Source organism: Echiichthys vipera (genome assembly GCF_963691815.1).
Source record: "Echiichthys vipera genome assembly, chromosome: 7".
NCBI lineage: Eukaryota > Metazoa > Chordata > Actinopteri > Perciformes > Trachinidae > Echiichthys > Echiichthys vipera.
Genome location: NC_139832.1, coordinates 20,793,995 through 20,814,309, shown reverse-complemented (window position 1 = coordinate 20,814,309; position 20,315 = coordinate 20,793,995). Strand labels below are relative to the sequence as shown.

The 20,315-nt window shown below is 41.0% G+C and overlaps 1 protein-coding gene across 16 annotated transcripts in view; it reads left to right on the top strand.

The window, feature by feature from the left end:
* Positions 1–20,315, top strand: part of mical3a (microtubule associated monooxygenase, calponin and LIM domain containing 3a) — a 96,395-nt gene that overhangs the window by 70,367 nt on the left and 5,713 nt on the right. For 7 of the 16 annotated variants that reach the window (XM_083917439.1, XM_083917437.1, XM_083917441.1 and 4 more), the window contains 11 exons: positions 265–357; positions 2,320–2,472; positions 4,286–4,366; positions 4,507–4,620; positions 4,711–4,790; positions 5,290–7,336; positions 7,435–7,529; positions 9,400–9,450; positions 10,489–10,596; positions 12,956–13,049; positions 17,828–17,893. In XM_083917439.1, the coding sequence (XP_083773565.1) occupies positions 265–357; positions 2,320–2,472; positions 4,286–4,366; positions 4,507–4,620; positions 4,711–4,790; positions 5,290–7,336; positions 7,435–7,529; positions 9,400–9,450; positions 10,489–10,596; positions 12,956–13,049; positions 17,828–17,893 (2,982 nt within the window). Of the gene's footprint in view, positions 1–264; positions 358–2,319; positions 2,473–2,924; positions 2,988–4,285; positions 4,367–4,506; positions 4,621–4,710; positions 4,791–5,289; positions 7,337–7,434; positions 7,530–9,399; positions 9,451–10,488; positions 10,597–12,955; positions 13,050–14,931; positions 14,983–17,495; positions 17,971–20,315 lie in introns of those variants that run through there. The other 9 variants (XM_083917438.1, XM_083917440.1, XM_083917435.1 and 6 more) reach the window with 8 other exon arrangements.

The following is a 20,315-nucleotide window of genomic DNA, read 5'->3' as shown; positions in this document are numbered from 1 at the left end:
TTTCAGCATGGTTCCTGTGATGACAGGAAATGTAATTTGTTTCCTTTGGTGTATGTTTGTTAACCACGTCTGGACTCCATTTGTCCTGTATTGAAATCTGTTTCATGTTAATCGTCTCAAACATTGTTCTCCTCATTCTCTGCTTCTTCCCCCCTTTTCCGCCCCCCTCCTCTTCATCACTTCTCCCTATGTCCACTGTGTTTGTGTGTATCTGTATGGGTTTTATTTCTATGTTGTTGGGCCTCTGTCTTCCCCTACTGGCAGAGGGGGATTACTGCCCCTGGGATAGAGAACTCCAGTCAGGATTTTGGCTAGAGAAGCACCTCACAGATGAAGAGGATGTTGGTACATTCAAAGGTAGCAGCAGTACTGCCTGTGGATGCGTTTGCAGTAAATTTGAGCGTGATACACAATATAATTCTGGCTTGTTTGGGTTTCTTTTTTCAAGGATTTCTAAAATAAGAGTGTGACCTTTAATTTATCTGTTGTCTTTGCTTTTGGTTTGATTGCGGTTGTGTTTTTTGATGTGTTTTCTTTTAAAACATCCCATTTTAATATGCTGCTAAACCGTTTAATACCTCTGTTTTCGTGAATAGCTTTAATACACTAATCTGATAAATGTCTGAGATTTTTGTGTTTTCCCCTGTAGGTACTTTGGGTTTAATTGGATCAATAGTGACTATCAAATGAAATATTTGATAAGGAAAATTAATAAAGAAAAATTACTAAAAATTAATAACTTCAATTTATTAAAAACGTCACACGGAGAACCAATCAAAGGTAGGGCCTTGACTCACGTTCAGATTATGAGATTGAGTATTCTCAATAAACTTACCGTTAATCAAGGAAATATTAGTTATCACCAATAATTATCAAAGATAATAATAAAAATGACTCTGGTTAAACCAGAGTTCCTCGGGGCACCACCGTCATAGACGGAGTGATAACTAATATTAAAGTCTCATAAAATATATTAAACTACTAATTAAGGGTTAAACACCGATAAATGTAATAGTTTAATTAGTTGAAGGATTTAAGAAGTTCTTTTCTTAGTAGAAGCTGGCTCATTCATCTTTGTGTAATATTAAATAAACAGACATATGGTAAACACAAACATTTATTAACAAATTAATAAATGCAACAAACAAAACACAATAAACTAACTAAAGCTAACAGCAAACGTATGTTTGTGTGTATGTGTGTGTGTGTGCGTGTGTGTGTGTGTGTGAGAGAGAGAGAGACAAAGAGAAGAGGTGGGGGCTCGAAGAAGGTGTGAACATTCTCTTTGTTACACAAAGGCCGGAAGCCTGATCTCTCAGTTCTTATGACAAAGTTACAATGGTATCTAGTCGTTCATAAAGTCCTATAACATGTAGTAATGCCCAGTTGGTGATTAGTTACCAGTCCATGAGATAGGAGATGTTGCGCATTGCTTGATGCCAGTGGTTGGGTGAAGAAAGGAAGCTCCGTGGTAGTTCTTGTCTGATTGTGGCTCTTAGGCAAAAGAGGAAACAGATCGCTCTATGCTGTGCTCAGTTGAGGTTAACCGGTTGGTTAACCTTCGTGGTGATCCCACGCCATAGGCCAGGTCCAGGGCCGAGGGGACAGCGGGCAGCTGGTCTCCTGGATCCGCAGGGACGCGTAGAGTTGGAGAAGAGCAGGAGGATCCGGTCGAAAGATCCAGTAGAAAAGATTCAGTAGAAAGAGTCAGTAGAAAGAGGGCGAGAGATGGGGGGCTCCACTTTATATAGGCCCGGATGATGTCATCACCTGGGGGTCAATTCAGCCAATGAACAGTTTGGGTGCCTTGGAGGATTCACACCTGGGTGTGACCTGTTGTGGGGGTGAAGGCATTTTGAGGTCTTTGTCCCAACAGGCTGTGGGCCTACTGTAATCAAACTGATAGTTCGAGTTAATCCAGAAAATGAACAATCATCTTTGGATGCCGGTTGCACCTACACCCCCTAGGCGCCGCAGCTATTTTGGTATTGAATGGCAGAATTGTTCTGTTCAACAAATGGATTTGATTTTTTTCTTTTATCTCATATCTTTGAAGCTTACATTTATGGTTTGACTTTTTTTGTTGCAGTCTAGTGCATGCTGCCTCCCTCTACCTGGCCTTTCTGATGATATTTGTTTTGCTACTTCTGAATTCTAACTGTCTGTCTGCCTTCTCTCTTTCATTTGTCTCCTGTCTTTTCCCTCCTCCCCTTTACTTCCTACTGCTTTCATCCAATCTGTCTCTGATTTCTTGGTTCACACACAACACCAAAAAAACATACAAAAACAATACACCGTACGCTGACACACTCATTTTAGCCAGGAACCTACAGATCCAACAAATCCTGCAGCCTGTGGATCCCCAGGCCATTCCAGGTTTGGTGAGAAAACCCCTGGACTCTGAGGGAGACAAAGAGGGCCAGCTAGCCTCAGCCTCCCAACCCTCTGAGCTCACCCAGCCCTCCTCCACAGGTAACCCACCCAGAGGAGCTGAACACCTGCCACCAAGCTGTGGGCCTCCCAGGGTTAAGGATCAGAGTGTCTCGTTTTACAAGTGTGGCTGCTGCTGTTCTGTTTTGTATGTCCGTGTCCGCAACAGGAGGAGCCACCTTCCTCTACTAACATCCCTGTTGTTTATAATCATCTCTTATTTTGTAAGTTTTTGTCACTGCTTTTTTTTTTTCTTCGAATGTGTAATTTTGTGTTCAATCTTTTTAATTTGCCATTCAGAGTCGGTGGGAAGAACGTTATATTCTTCAACCACATCCCAGTGCACCACATAACCTCCCTTGTCAATTCTTTTGATTTTGTTTCGCTTTGTTCTTTTGTGTTCCGCTATGTTCTTTCTCATGTGTCTAATTACTTTACTGTTATTTCCCTGCCATCTATCCCTCGTTGTTCTGTATCATCTGGTTTGAACGTAGCCCCTGCCCACACATCCGCCCGACACGAGGCAGTGAGAGTCTGGTTGGAGTCCATGTCTGGAGGTAGCACAGACTTAAAAGGGATAATGACATCCCGTCTTAGACTCGTACTCTATCTCTCTATCAGCTGGCCTTTTCCTGGAGCATGCAAAAAGCATACAGTACAGAGACCAATAAACTCACAAGCATGCATGCTGCAAGGCTGTCACTCTCAAGAGTTCTGCTCTCTTGGGTTCAGATTCCACTTTCCAGCCTCTCATCCTACCCTTCAAACTCCTAAAATATGTATTTTCTCTTTACTCACATAGCATATTACACTGTAATGTAATGGGTTTTTTTTTCGAGAGAGTGACCAGCCCCCAAGGCTTGGGAACAATTAACATCACAGTGTTTCCTGCCCTGATGGGTAGTGTGTGAATTATTTCACTTGAAATCTGTTATTACTGTTATTACAGTTATGCACTTACCCATAAAAAGCACTTGTAATTGTGCAAAGTTCAGATAATAAGGCTGTTGAAGTATGTTATCAACCTTTTTAATAGCTTGACTGAATATAATGAGTCTTGCACATATATTTGGATTCAAAGGCAGCACTTTAGTCAGTCTAGTTTAAAAGCTTAGTAAAGATCTCCTTGTGCTCAGACAGGCTAGAAGCCTATGTTCTTTCAGTATGTGCCTCTGCACCCACATGGACAAAGGCCTAATGCATTTAGCAGAAATTATAGTTATTTGTTGTAATTTTCTAAAACTGCATCAATAAACTTTTGTAGGTCATTTCTCCCTTTTAGTTTTTCTTAGAAACAAATCTATTCCACCAGATTTAGTTTAAATGAGGGATTATTGCTCGTCACTTAACCAATGCAACTAACATTTTGGTTATGCTTTTGCTTGGTTTAAATGTCGTCTGTTAAAAATGGATAGCTGCATGTATCTATTTACTAATGCTGCTCTGTGCACAACCTTTGTTCATATTGACTTTGTGTGATTTTTGTATTTGGTCGCAGAACTAATGTTTTGATTTTCTTACCCGATAACTTTCCTTAAAGCTGTCCCCAGAAGAAAGGAAAAAAAGGATTTTGGTTTTGAAGCCTTTCATCCTTTTTCAACCTTTATTATTTCCCTATAACTGAGCTCCACTCTTCAAACTGGTTTTGATAGATTGTTTTCATTAAGCAATCTTTGAACTCTGGTGCTCTTTTTCTCCCTTTATCTTCTTTTTTTATAAATATTTAGCCTGAAGCGAGTATTTCTGAGAAAAGTTTGGTTAAGGTTAGGAAGTTCAAAAGGGTTCTGGCTCTGTTATTGTCTGAAGAGAGAATGCGTCACCGAGTTGACTTTTTGACATTTGCTTGTCATACCAGAGCCCTGTGAGGATGAAGACCCGGAAGCAGAAGCAGACAGTCCAGATATAGATATAGAACCCGGTACAGAGATGGATCAGGGTGAGCAGTCAAAATATACAAATGATAATAATGAATCCATCAATTCACAAAGAACTATGCTTTGTTAAAATTAAATTACATTGATATTTAACAGTATAAAGCTGTGAAACAGTTTAATATTTCAAATTGTTAAATTCCAGATGACATCCCTTCAGATGCAGAAGCGGAGGCTCGTTTGCATCAGTCGGAGTGTACCGAAGTGCTCCCTGAGGAAGACAAGCAATCAGAAAGTCTGAGAATGGCCTCAAGTACTGGTACATGTCCCTAATGATAATTCCTCTAAGTTGATCATTCTGAAATATTTCTACTTGAATAAAAAACACTTTTGCCGTGTGTGTTTTCAGAACCATCCAGCGTCAGCCCCTTTCAAAAAGAACACGTTGTTTTTTCCCCTCTCAAACTATCTCCAGAGCCTGACTCACAGGTGAGAGTTGTGATTATGTTCAATGTTTATGTTTTTGTATGTTGGCAAAATATTTGATGCTTTGACAATTTTTTGACTGCATGTCACAATCTGAGGGATACATAATTAAAAGTGAATGTGTTTTAAAATATAAATGGTACAAATAATTACACACACACACACACACACACACACACACACACACACACACACACACACACACACACACACACACACACACACACACACACACACACACAGAGAGAGTTATATCTACACATACCCTGGATTCACATATCAACATTTAGCTATGTTATTTAGTGTATTTTATTGTTCTTTGGCTATTTGCTGTATTTTCTGTACTTTGATGTACAGTATCAAAGTACTGGCAAAATTATTTTCTTTTTAAATGTTCATGCCAATAAAGCCTTTATTTTGTAATTGAATTCCACACTGATCAAATTGAAATCATGTAATATTAGTTTTGACTAAATCCTGATCTTCTCTCTTTCTATTCTAGATAACGCTGGTGATGTCTCCTGGCACCCGCTTTTTCCCAGAACCGTTCATACTTGAGGAAAAGAATGCTGAGACTCCAACTCCATCTCCCTCCCCAGCCACCAAGAGCCCACTGTGCCCTTCCCCTGCTATAGTTCAGGATCCCTCTCCAGTTTTTTCTCCTACTCTTGCTTCTGCTGCTTCCCCTGTCATTGTGCCTGCGTCCTCCCCCATTTCACTCACCAAATCATCACCAGCCATCGAGTCACCTGCCAGATCACCCATCAGATCCCCTGTCAAGTCACCTGTTGGCTCCCCAATCTGCTCTCAGCCCACCCCTCTACCAGAGACTTGCACACCAAAATCTCCTGTCTACCCACAACGCTCTATTTGCCCACTCACAGGCAACCCCCTCTCCCCAATCTGTGCTCAGCCTTTGCCCTGCCAAGAACCCTCGTCACCCCTCACCTCGGACTCTCCTGTCAGGACTCAGCCTGTCCCCGGTGTCACTTCTACACCCATGACCAAAACCGACAGGAGCACGCCTGAGCCCTTAAATTCTGTAGATTCCTCAACAGAGGAAACTCCATCTAAAAAGACTGATATCATTGAGGAATTCTGGTTAAAGAGTGCTGAGATCAGGAAGAGTCTTGGCTTGACTCCTTTAGACCGCAGTAGTAAAATCTTAGAGAAGAGTGTTGTCATGGCGCCGGAGCAGGACACCACCCCTTTCAAGACACAGTCTCCTGATGTGCCGGAGGAACAGAAGCCTGCCTTTACTGGCCGTGCTGTCATTCGCAGACTCAACATCACTCTTGAGGGGCAGGTCATTACCCCCATTGCTCCTGCGGAGCCCAAGAGTAATGGCTCTGACAAGAGAGACCTCAGCAGCAGCTCTGGCTTGGGTTTGAACGGAAGTATGGCCACGAGCCAGACAGCCAACAGTGACAGCTACAACACGTCTGATTCCACCATGCTCACCCCTCCCTCAAGCCCACCACCACCTGTGCCTGCTAATCAGTCTCCAGCCGTGTTCAGGCAGCAGAGACACCAGGTATCCTGGAGCAACGGGACAGAAAAACCTCCACCAGAGCATGCCAAAGAGCCATCAAAAACCAAGAGTCCTGTTCCTGCACCGAGAACCCAGCTGAGCCCCGTGTCTGCACCCAAACCTGCACCCAGGAAAGTCTCCTCACCTCAGCCAGATTCAGAAACAACTCCAGTGGTAGTCATGAGGGAGAAGAAGAAGCCACGACCGCAGGAGATTAGGAAGTCGTTTGTCGAGACTGTGGAGGAGATTCCGTTTGCTGATGACGTGGAGGAGAGCTTTGATGAGCGGACACCAGACAGGAGCATGAACAGGTACTACACTCCACCCACCAGCAAGCCCAGCAGGGACAGACCCCCCCTGCATCTGGCTCTAGCAATGGAAAATGGTAAACCCAATATCCCTGTCAACCAAGCCTCCAAGACCCAGAGGGCAACTCAATTCTCCCCAGAGGCCAAGGAGATCGCTGAGGAGCGAATGAAGGCCAGAGAAAAGTCTGTCAAGAGCCACGCTCTAAAAGAAGCCATGGCCAAGCAGCTAAACAAAATGAAAGAATCTGAGACAGACAAGGGTGCTTCACCTAAAGTGGCCTGGAGCGCGACCCCTGATGCTGCAGGAAAAAGTAAAAAGTCAGCTGGATCTCCTAAGACATCGGCCGTGAAAGCTCTGGAGTCGAAGAAGGCAGAGACTATACCTGAGCGCTTCTTCAGCAGCAACAAGAGTCTGGACAGCTCGGTGGCTTCATCGGACGGCTCCTCTGTGAGTAAGAGCAAGAAACGGAGTTCCCTCTTCTCACCGCGCAAGAATAAGAAAGAGAAAAAAGCCAAGAACGACAGCAGCAGGCTCTCTGGCACAGACGAGACACCGCCCAAACACAAGTCACTCTGGAAGGCTGTCTTCTCAGGGTACAAGAAGGACAAAAAGAAGAAGGATGATAAATCATGTCCGAGCACGCCGTCCTCAAGTTCCACCACTCAGGACTCTGGGAAGAAGAAAACCTCCCCTCTTGGGAAATCATCAGGTAAGAAAGACATCCTGTTTTTTGAATGCGATACTTGTTTGTTCAATTTTTAGAAAAGAAGAAAAAAAAAAACAGTCTTTGCATATCGTTTGTTACAGACTTGAAATCCCGCAGAAACTTGAGCTTCTCTGAGGACTCAGACCTGTCTTGTGATGATGTTCTGGAGAGGTCCTCCCAGAGGTCAAAGGCAGATGTGAGTAACAATAGACGCAGTATGACATGCCACATATTCACCATGAGGTAGTTAGACACGTATTGCCTTGCGAAGCCAGACATTTCAGTCTGCAAAACATCTGGCGACAAGCAGCGGAGACCAGCTGTTTAGAGCCGGACCAGTTAAACTCCAGGGAGTGGTTTAAATGAGGAAGTGACTCACCACCTCTGGAGAGTTTTGAGCAGCAGCATTTTGGTTTTGTAGATAAATCGTCAAATCTGATTTATTCAGGGGCTGATTTTGGTGGATAATTTGGGCAAAACCAGACATTTTTTTGGAGTTTAAAAATTGAAAGCAAACACCAGCGTGTATCAAGCAGGTGGCGTATTCATCTAGTTAGGTGTAAAGCACAACAACACAAGCATGTCTAACCCCGCCAGGTATGCCTGTTTAGCCTTTCCAGACCTAAGTGAACGAAACAACATCTGTGAACAGGCTTAGCGAGGCTAGACACCACAATCCATTGCATCCATTTCTGTTTTTCTTCCTTTAAATAATTTCTTCCACTCCCAGCAGCAGCACATGGACATCTTTGACCTAGTATCAGGCATGCAGAAGGAACCGATTAAGGAGGAGAAACTGGAGAAGGAGAGAAGGAGGGTGTTAAAGGAAAGAAAGAGGGTGAAAGAGAGGCATAAAGAAAGAGAGCGGGAAAAAGAGATTGATCGAGAAAAGGAGAAAGGCGACGAGGAGGTATTGTGCAGAAGGCGGTGACTTGATTTTGAATTTCATCAAAACATAATTTTGTAAATGGGTAAATATAAATAATATTCGACTAAGATTAATTCCACAAGGCTTGCATTTGGCTTTTGGACTAACCTCATATTAATATTTAATACTTTATTCATTCCCTTTTTTAAAGTAGTGTTAGGATAAAGTGTTTACATTTTTACTCTATGGTGAGAGAGGGCAAATCATGCAACCAAATCATGATAAAAAAACACATATATTTATGATCTTCAGCACCACAATATGACATGCTAAATGCACATCATAATGATACCCATTTTCAAAAATTACTTAATTAGTAAATTCTTCAAAAGACTTGATGCATTAAATATGCAGGTGGCATATTAGTACTCTGCAGGATACCCACATTTCTATCATACGGCTTCATTTATTGGAATTCATTTGCATTTATTATGTTAGGCTGAAATTCAACTGCTGCTCAGTCTGTCTCCGTGTATGTATGTGTGTGTTAGATAGATACAGTCAAGTTCAGGGCCAGAGGCACAAATTCATTAACCATTGTAAACCCATAAACAAACAAAAAACAGACAAGCTCCCATTTCCTTTTATTCAATTTAACGGAACATATATGAAGAATTTATATATATTTATTTTTCAGTCATTAATCTGAACTTGCACTTTATGCAGCTCCAGTTCCAGGAGGTAAAAGCCTGGCATCATGCCTGCCAGGCTGTGCCTAATTCAATAAGAGCCCACAGGAATCAGTTAGACTAGTCTCTAGTGACTGTTGTGGTGTCTATAGTTTTCCAGATCTGTGAGTGTATTAGATGCATTATTGTAGAGATTATTGTAGTCTGTAGTCTTACTGCTTTATGGTATGACTGGTTGCTAAAACCCTTGGTCTTAGAGTCTGGGAAATTGTTTTCTTACGTTGATTGATGAATTGTTCATCTCATTTCTAATAGATGTATTAAATGTCGCTGCACCTTGCCATGTTTTTGTGTTGGTGGCGACATTAACATTGCCTGTGTTGAGTATACCAGCTAAATATTTTACTTTTTTTGTTTTATTTTATTTTGACCAATTTAACATTAACCCATTTAATCATCTCATCTGTATCATGTTTGTTTCCTCCCTTTTTTGTTTTGTCTTCCCAAAGTCTGTTTATGTCCCTCACGCACTGGCGTTCAAGAGATCATACGCCACAAAGGTAGTATTACATGTGTTCCCATTGATATCCCAACACCACCGCCCCCCAACCCCCACCCCTCAGCGCATGTGCCAGTTTACTTTCATAACACTTCATGTGCATCTGGCCTAAAACTAACTGTCCTCCCTCGATGCATGTGACAGTTGGACACTCACTCCTGGATATCCACTCGCTCACTTTTATGGTCACAATGATACCTCTGCATCTCTTGATATCAGGGGCTGTTTCTCTCTGGCTGGTATGACATTAACCTGCCTCTCTGTCACTGTGGCACTGTTTTTACTTCAGTCTAGATACTGGAATAACTTTGACATTTTCCTTCAGTGCTATATTTTCTCTTTCTCCTTATTCATGCCAGCTTCTTGTCCTCCAGTGAGCTAATAGGGGAAGGACTCCCTGCTTATTCACTGTATTATATACAATATTACCTAAGGTTTTCTAATTAGAAGGATTACAAATGTGTTACAAAAAAGCTGCCGTGAAGATGACATATGTGTCAGATTGTGTTGTTTGATGATACTAATAAAATAATAATAAGAAGAAATATTTTTACGTGCATAGCACCTTTCATACAACAAATGAAGCAGAAAATACTTTATAATAAGGGAAAATAGACAGAGAATAAACATAAAAGTAAAATGCCTTAATGGAAATGATGATGGTAAAATAAGAGTATGTAGAATGCATAACAAAATGGAAAATAAAACCCAGTGAATGATAATAAAAAATAAGGGCAAAAAATCAAATTGAGTACTCATATTTATGTTGCCATACCTTGAGACTGAATTTTATAGGCCTAGAAAAGCATGTAGATGGTGTATAGTGTGTAGATACTGTGGAGTGAAGTTTTAAATGTCCATAGCTAGATTACATTGTACTAGTCATTGTTATCCCTCACCTTCTACAATATCTAATCAGGGTTTTCCCCTCCTCTCCTGTTCAGTCTTTCTGAAGGACCAGGGCCCCATGGAGTCTACTCCACGAATTAGCAGCTTATGAGCGAGACTTCCCTGACCCATGTTTTTGTTATTACACCAGAAAACCTACACAGAGGAAGAGCTGAATGCCAAACTGACACGAAGGGTCCAGAAAGCTGCACGACGACAAGCCAAGCAGGAGGAACTCAAGAGGCTGCACAGAGCGCAGGTAACTGACCTCTGACTTTTCCTCAATCTCCACTGTGAGGTGGACATTTGTGGGTGAAATCTCTCTGTGACTGTTGAATGGATTGCCATGAAATTTGTCACTGAAATTCATGCCCTCCTTATTGACTGTAATAATTCTGGTGATCAACGTCCTTTTCTTTGTCCAATTGGGTTTACAACGAAATACTTGACATCCCCATTAGCTTCAACTATACTTTGTGTTTAGTGTTGATTAGCAGATGTTAGCATGCTAACATTCTTAACTAAGATGGTGAACATCATAACTTTAGATCAGCATTGTCACTGTAAGGTTGTTGGAATGCTGATGTAAGCATTTAGCTCTAGGCACTTTTGTGCTTATGTGCAGACTCACAAAGGTGCTCGTTCGGTTGCAGGATCATGGCTGCAGTGTTTCTCTGACGTCAGGTTGAATTAAGTAGGCTTTTAATTCTGTTACGTTGATTTACTTATGGTTTTTATGTGCTGCCTAGCTCCTGCAAACACTTAGACGGTGGTGTTTTTCATCAAACTATAATATTCATATCATGCACGTCTAACAATTTATAAATGAAGTGGGTTATTTCCATGTCTGTAGTGTTAGTGATATACTAGAGATAGGCTATTTGTCACTGTTACTATGTTTTTCTCTTATTTTTTGGTTGCTTTTTACATACCATATGGTCACTCTACTGTGACTCAACCCTCTTGGACTGTGGCCAAAATTCATCCTTTCCTTAGGAAATTTACTGTGATTGATGTTGTAACTCTGCAGTCAGGCTTCCAGTCCACTGACTCAGCACTAAGCCACAGCTAAAGTCTCTGCTCCTGGAGCTGTGGTCAGCTGGCCTAAATTTTGCTTCCTTTTAGTGGCTCTTTGCAGAGCCCAAACCACACTCCTTGTTTAGCTCGTCTTGCTGCATGGCGCTGATAAAGTTCAGCACTGACAGAGGCAGTTAATTAGATAAGTAATTGGACCGCATGTCATACAACTACTGTGTATTATATACCACTAAATGTGGGGAAACAAAAGGCAAGTCGCGTTTTTGGCCATTTTCCCACTTAGTGATTAACTATTTAATTTTCCCATCAGCATACCTCCAGCTCATTGTTTGAGGTTGTCCTTTATAGAGTTGACAGTCTATTCCGTCCTAATTTACTTAATGATTATAACAGAAGCTTTTATCATGCAAATGCATGCACGTAGATGCTTTGAGTATTTTAAATTCAATTCAATTTTCACACTCACTGAACAACCGTTTCCTTTTTCCCTTTTATTAATGACATGTGACACTGTTATGTAGGCTCCATCTGTAGTGACGTATGGCAACATTTTTCAAAATCCAACATGTTGATCTTTGCACGTTCATAACTTGTCCCCAATCATCAATCCAAGCTGCATACAATCAGTTAATGGCAGTGAATGGGGTTCACTGCCGTAACAAGCATGAGTGTGGTGTGAGCCAAAGAGTGGAGAACTATGAAAATGTATTTTTTGGCAAAATCCTCAGAACCGCTCATGTACTACACATCAATACAGTGCAAATTAGCGGTGCTCCTGCTGTTCTTTGATACATAAGGGTAAACCATTTTAGAGGTCACCTCTGCAGCCTCCTCCCTTAGAAACTTGTGGCACCAACCACTTGTAACTAATGGTAAATGTTTTTATTCTGTACCCTGTAAAACCGGATGAATCTGCCAAGCTCATGTTTCATTTGCTCTAGCAGTTACTCTTGTCCCCTTTCCCGTTCAGACACATTTCTAGCCGGCCAGATTCTTGGGAAGCCAATCATAACTATTAATCTCATGATGATGAGCGTCATGCTAGGATGTAGTTAGTTACTGAAGGTAACTGCCGTTCTATGGGTGCACTTCACCAGGCTCACAAAACTCAGATCAAACTGTGAAACTAGGCAGCGCTGATCAAATATGAATCCAGATTCTGTTACTGTATTGCCTATTTTCTCGCCTGTTTTCAGAAAGACATTTTAGTGTACTGTTTAGCTGTAATATGAGAAAGTTTGTGACCTGGCCACAGCACCATTGTTTTCCTGCTTTAAAACGGACCAAGCACCGCCCCGTTTTGCACATGTCGCTCAGCGCTACTGTTGTAGGTCACGTTTTGTAGCTCTGGTTGGCTTAGTTGTAGGTCTATCTAATCACATCCAGACGCAATTTGGTCTGCACTATTGATAATGCCCCTAAATTAACTGAAAGGTTCCAGACTTATACAAATTTGCAAATGAATGTGATGATGCCTTTCTAATTGTGCTGTTCTCCCATGTAAGATAACTCAAGTTGGTAGTAATGTACTGTGTTTATGCATTTCATTAATAACGCGGCTCTCTAACCTGCTTGTCCAGATCATCCAGAGACAGTTGGAGCAGGTGGAGGAGAAACAAAGGCAGCTGGAAGAGAGGGGTGTAGCTGTGGAGAAAGCTTTGAGAGGAGAAGCAGGTAACAACCCTTTCACATACCTTCATACATTTTTTGGTGTATCAGTAATGCTACTGCAGCTAAGACGTCATATCCCCATTAAGTGAACTAAAGGGTGTCGTAACTTATTATTAAAATTTTACAAGTGATTTCTGCATGCATGGCAATTAAATCTTGTTTTTGTGTCAGCACTGGCTTTGTGAAACAGTTTTTTATCTTTATGTGATGATGGGTTCAGCCTTTCCTAGAGCTCTAAGTGGAATAATAATAATAATAATAATATTGATGATTAGCTTGATGTAACCAAGAAACTGCATTACCTCAGAAAAGCAGTTCCTCTGCGATCACTTAGATTGGGTTGAAATCGCAGTCTGCATTTCCAATTAAAGTCAGTCGTACTGAAGCACATTACAGCACGTACATTTGTGTACAGATCTACAAATTTATTTCTGTAAAGTAATAAACCCAAATTGGTCTTGACAAGGGACTATCAGAGACAATATATGTCCAAGATGAAAAATGTGTTATTTGTTAGCGGGCAGAACAACTCATTATTGTGTTCAGTTTTTATAAGAGTGTGAAGCATGAGTAGGTCTCAGCAGCAATAACACATTATTTACGTGATGTATGTTTTAAATGCAAGTTAGGCACTGAGGTTGTCCTTTAGCTGACAGTGTATTCCATCCTAATTTACCTAATGATGATAACAGAAGCTTTTATCATGCAAATACATGCACCTAGATGCATTGAGCATTGTAAATTCCGCCAATTTCCCACTTACCGAATAACTATTTACCTTTCCAATCAGCTGTGTCTCCAGGTTGAGTATGTTTTAACTTGTTTACTACTCTACTCTCTTAAAGGATTGTATAAAGGTACTTATACATTACCCAAACAGCACAAAAGAAGATCAGGTATTAGATTTTCTGTAGTTTCCTTTTTATTAATGATATGTCACACTGTTATGTAGGCTCCATCTGTGGTGACACACTGCAACAGTTCTCCATTTCAAACATGTTGACCTTTGTGCGTTCATAACTTGTCTGCCATCGTCCGTCCGAGCTGCATGCGTTCAGGAGAATGTGTGTCCCGACATAGATTTGTGTTTGCTTATTCTGGATGTGTTTTGTCTCCACTCCACTTAATGAGGAGAGTTTCTGCACTCTGATCAAGACTCAGTTCACGTTACATTTCATGAAAGCAATCAGAATGTAAGAAATCAAACAGAAATTGATTTTGAGGCTGACAACTTCTTTACTAGAATCTTTGCTGCCAACGTTTGCTTTGGCTGAGTGACTTGATCCAGATGTTTGTTGAGATTGTATCCATCATATTTATTTTTATTGTGGTAACAGCAATCCAGAGTTGTTTGTGACTTTGTCTGTTTCGCTCAAAGATCACACTTAACACTCAGCAATCTTTTCAGTCTGAAATGATTAAGTATTAAATTATTGTAAATTGGTGCACAGTGGTTAGATAGTACATAACTGGAAAAACAAAAAGATTTTCTTGCTGTTTGAACGAGCTACAACTTTTTCAAAATTAAATGCACGCTGTGCACAACAATTATTTCCTCAACACATTACAAGAGGCTTTGTGTGACTTTAAGCGGACTAAGCCAGTAAACAGCAATACAGCAAATCTATGTAGCAGCCTCTTATGATTTTGGAAAATGCCATGTAGTTGCTCAACCCAACTGCATTATGCACCGTGGTGAGTACTGATGGACTCTCTTTGTTCTGAGTGTTGCTGCAGTGTGTGTGTGTGTGTGTGTGTATGTGTGTAAGAACGTGTTTGCAAGAACATGCATGATTTGCTTTGTTGGAGAATTTTGTGTGTTTGTGTGCTCAGTTTGGGGCTGTGTGAAATAACTCCTATCTCTAATATATCCCTGTCATTGTAGACTATTGGGGAGATTCTAATTACACTGAAATCCTGGACTTGCATCTGGGCGGTATGTATTTCAAATCTGTCGCTTTAAACTAACCTAATGGCTAACCCAATCTGTCCTCATCCCCCTTTTTTACTACTTGAGCTTTGTACCCTTCATATCTACCTTGACTGTGCTGGCTGGCAGGCTTTTAGCCTCATTGCAATACCTTCTGCTCCTGTATTTCCCTGCCCCCCAGATTTCAAGTTCAGATACCCTTTACATCAAACAGAGATCAGACACAGGGTCTCATGCTGTCCTCTTAAGATTACCTTTGATCCCTATAAACTCATGAATGATGGATGGATGAATGAATAAGTAACTTTTATTTGTCCCTCCTCACCATGCAGACTGTACAATAGAAATTGCAGTAGAGAGACAAACAGCAACATGTTGTAGAGTCAGAAATCCAGGTCCTTTGCAGCACAGACAAAAAAAATTAAAATAAAAACACAATGAGACAAAAATCAATAATGAACTAGCAATGTTGACTGCAATTACATGGACATACTGAAACCAACAATTATTTTATCCTACTAGCAAGTATATACTGTGCAAATTTAAGCTTTGTTTATTCCTCTGTGCCAAAAAAGCTCCATTGTTAAAAACAATTCAATGTGCTACAAGGTGAACAAGGGAACTGTAATTTATTTTGAGTTGACCTCACATACTCTATCCTGCTGCCATAAACAAAAGCACCTAATGTGTATTATTCCGCAGCTGAAAAATACAAACAAATGCTGTTTACTCCTGTTTTAGTAACAGTGCTGTTTTAGTTTGCTGAAAACTACAGTGCCCAGCTGTCCCAAAAATATCATAGCTGAAACAAAGGCATACCAACATTCACTGTGACGGTATTGTATAACCTGCCATGGACTGACTCATACTAAACTGCTGGCATGCCTCTTAGCTTCCCCTCAGAGTTCTGTGCTGATGTAGATCTGTCCTCTAGCCCCAGCAATGTCTCCTCCTGACTTTCTCATACCTGCTCAGTTGCAAAACTCCCCAAGTGTACGTGTGTGTAGTGTGTGCTAATAGGCAACATTGAAGCGACTGACCCTTAGCAGCTATGTCCAATCTGTGATTGGCGAGCAGCAACAGTGTCCACCGTGTCCGGATGAAACATCTTGTGGTATCTGTTTTTATCTTGTAGACTGTGGCCTTGTTTAAATATGTGTAGAATGCATCTTTTCCTCCTCATGTCTGCTGTGAAGGCAACAGGTTATTCTTGCTTTATCGTTATTCAGTGTCAACAAGGGGGAGAAAAAGGAGCACTTCCACATATTTGAGCAAGGCATGTGCTTCTTTGTTGCTTTTGTCCTGCTGGTTGTTGTCACTCACATGAGATTGCGTGTAGTTTTTGACGTAAAGAGCAATAAACCTACGTTTTTCAACCAGGCTGGTTGACCACTGACCAGGGTTCTTACAGGGGGCATTATGTTTCTATCAGCTCAAATCCAACTTGTTAATGATTTAGAGTTTAATGTGTGAATATTAAAAGCTACGTTTTGGTCTTACTTTAAATCTTTACAACTGAAGCTGTGTGTTTGTGTGGATTCGTCTTTGTGTTAATAACCATGTTTGATCGTAGATCTGGATGATGTAGCATTTTGACTAAATACCAGACTGTAAGGTGCATAGTTGCTTTATCAGCTTGGTTGTATTGGAGCCCTACAGGTGGCACCGCAATTACTCTGAATCCTTCTAATTTTTATCCTCTGCTTTAATGATTATACAATAAAGGATTTACTGAGTGTACGGTTGCAACGGCGCATTTCATAACTATATTTGCTTGATTTGGCAGAGCCATAAACATTTTATTAGGACTCCAATCTGTCCAAAATTGATTTTCTAAACTGCAGTTTCCCCATTTTCTCTGTGATAATCCCTTGTGGTCCTAATGATCTGGTATTTCACTCTATCGGCTCCTTTACCCATTAGCCTGAGAAAACTGTGTCAATCCTCCTATTTGTGTCATGTAATGGTATAAGCCCATGTGTGTCACTGTCAAAGGTCTGTTTTCCCCCAGTTATCTGCACGTTTTCACCAAATCTTTTTACATTTATTCTAAAGTCATTATTGTGGTCTTTATTAAGGTAGCCACCACTATCTATGTTCTTTTTTGTGAGATCTGTTTAGGGTGCATATAAGAAAATAGTCATAATTTCAATATAAGCTACACTTCAAAAGTCACACCGCTGGCACCAAATTGAGCCGGATGGGCCAAGTGGTGTTTACAAAGGAAGCAATTATCTGTGTCTGTGAAGTAGAGTAATGGCTTTAATAATGGGATTAAGTAATATTGTGTACTGCGATAAACACTTGCCATATTCGTGGGCTATTCCTATTTAAAAACTGACATAGACTGTTGCCTAACTGAACATAATCTGAAGAACAGATGAAAGATCAAACGGGGGATTATTTTCCCTTTCTGTGTTCCGAGTAGTCTGTCTTTTCTGGTTTCTGTTTCCTATTTTTTACCTCTTTTTTTCATCCCTCAAACCACACAGCTGATCTATCCCACCTCCTCTCTCTAGGTGATTTATCTTCTCCCTATCACAGTGGTCCCTCCCTCTTTTGATTTTCTTCTTAATTTTCTTTTTCCCACATCACACCCCTCTTTCCCCTCCTGGCCCTTCTCCTTCACCCTACACCCATGCTGTTTCCTCTACACACACTCTCTCTCTCTCTCTCTCTCTCTCTCTCTCTCTCGCTCTCGCTCTCGCTCTCGCTCTCGCTCTCTCTCTCTCTCTCTCACCTCTGTGCTCTGCCTTCCAAATTATTTCCACTATCTATCTCTCGTCCACCCATCTACCCATGCACCCCTCTACGCCACTCCCTCACGCTCTTTCCCTCTGTCTTGTGGAAGTTGAGCCCTTTGTGGGGATGCAACGCCGAAGACCTCTCTCCTTCTGCCCCTGCTGTTCCCCTGAAGGTAACGTAGCCCCGCCGCCTCTGTTGACGGTTGTGGCGGGTTACCATGGCAACCGTTAGGATCTCCAGAACCAGGCAACCCCCTTGAGCCCTTTTCCCATCATCCTCCAAACCGGCGTTCCTCCTCTCCCTGTCCTCGCCGTTTGTGTGTGATCAGGCTCAGTAGATTTCCCCGGAATGTTACCAAAACACACTGAAGTATTAAAGCATTCATTATGAAGACAATGATTAAACATTGAACAAAGCTGACAGTATACATTTCATCACAGTTCTGTTCACTGCTTCAGAATATTTGCTGTTAAAGTTAGTGTCCAGTTGGTATTTTTTCTTTTTTTTCTTTTTACACTTGTTTACTGTGACAGTTATTTATGTAGATTTTCAGCAAAACAGAGTTGCTGTCATTACTCTGACTGATTACTTCTGTTGGTCCTTACGCTTGTACCCCTTGCAAAAAAGACACTACCATCCAAACTGTTTTATAGTTTAGTAAAGCTCTTATTAGAGTGGAATTTAATCTTGAAGAGAAATCCAAAGATTGACAGGCCTGGCCTGCAGAATTGCCAGATTAGGCTACTTTTTAATTAATTAGGCGGTTAAAAAAAATAAATAACTGTGACTGATAACTGATGCCCATCAAAACCAGATGTTTATTTCATTTGATTACAACCACTTTGAAACGTATTATCTTATTCAATTTTTATTCCTCACAGCTCTGTGATGTGTCAAGGCTGCACATATGTTTGAAGAATTTTAACATTTGATATAACCTCCAAAAGACTTTGTAGGGAAAAAAACTTGCTAATTTTATAACGTACTATCAACAACAAAAAAAAACATTTTTTTTTTAAAAAGGCTACTCTTATGACAAGTAAGGTGGTTCTAGACTTTGATGAGTGTGTTTTCAGTGTGTCAGTCAAATCTGGCAACACGGTTGCTAAGCTAAGGCAATGGCTGTTCAGTGGCAGGGTTTAGAGCATGGTCGATTGTAGAATAGCAACACATGACAAAGCCTCCAGTTTGAGCAGCAGAATTCATACTGATGAATATTAACTATGATGTAGTTGTAAATAAGGTGTAATATACTTATTTGATATTTTTTTTCCTATTCTAAGAGGTTACATTCACTCAAAGGGGAAACTACTCTGCTGTAGTGTGTCTTTAATTCAACAGCATGTGTTCCGTTTTCTGTTGAGCTAAAATTAATTGTAAAACTGCATTTTACTTTGCAGTATCCATTTTTGCAGTTGTTATCCCTTGAATAAATGTTAAACGGTCATGTAATCATAACGTTGTAATGAAACTGTGCAGTGAGCACCTGATATGCGGCTAGCTCGCAGGTGAGTTTGTGGTCCAAGGAGTGAGAAACCTGCATGGTGTGATGATTTCCTATAAATATTCAAGTGTTACATGAGACAAGTCCTAAAATAATAATGGATCCTGTGTTTTGCTCCCGTATCTAACACCTGTCAGTGGAAATTTTGCCTGAGCTTCTAATCCGCGTGGAGAAACCTGCTTTTGTGTGTGATCTGTTTTTTTTTTTCTTTTTTCTTGCTGTTTCCGCCTTGTGTCAGAGGGCTATCCTTTGTGTTCGGAGCTTTGGGCTGAGGGGTGGTGACTGGTGGAACAATTCGAAATAGTTTAAGAGACGAAGAAAAACATCCATTTGTAGAATAGGTTTGGAAACTCAGCCTTGCTTTTACAATTCCTCCTTTGTCTCCACATGCTGTATTCCTCTCCAGTGTGAGCAGCTCTTCTACAGTTTTGCCTCTCTCTTTCCCATGTCTGTTAATTAGCCAAAGCCAGCCCCCGAGACCACAGCCATGCGATTTATATGTGTACAGTGTTTTTCCTTTTAGTTCCCCTATCCCAACTAAGTATGTCACGCTGTATGAGGTTTGCCTTCTGGTGTTTCATTGAAACCGCTTGGCTCCGCCTGCTGCAGTCAGATAAATAAAAAGAATGCATCACCCCAGCGGCAGACCTTTCTAAGCATGCCACATAGTCCTCTCAGTATACAGCCGGACTGCAGGAGAAGTGTACAGCTGTTCCGCTCTGAGTGATTGTGCCGATTAGGAAAACGGCAATGCATGATCCCAGTGGCGGCAAACATGTTTTACCCTGTGTCAGGCTTAATAGAGGAGTGTGAACTTCCCTATTGGCCTCAATGATAGGTCAGCCCGTGAACATTATGAGCTTATAATTGAATTTGTAAAGACAGCAGAGTAATTCATGCATTTTTTCCTCACCCTTAAACGGCTCGAAATGACTGGGATATAACAGGATTTTATTCCTGCTGGTTGGTCAATATGTGGGCAGGTGAGGATGGAAATTTTCCATGGGGTCCTTGGGTTTTCTTCTCTGTAATGTCTGATAGGTTTGTTTTTTTCTTATTATCCACCCACTCTGAAAAAAAACCAAACTGA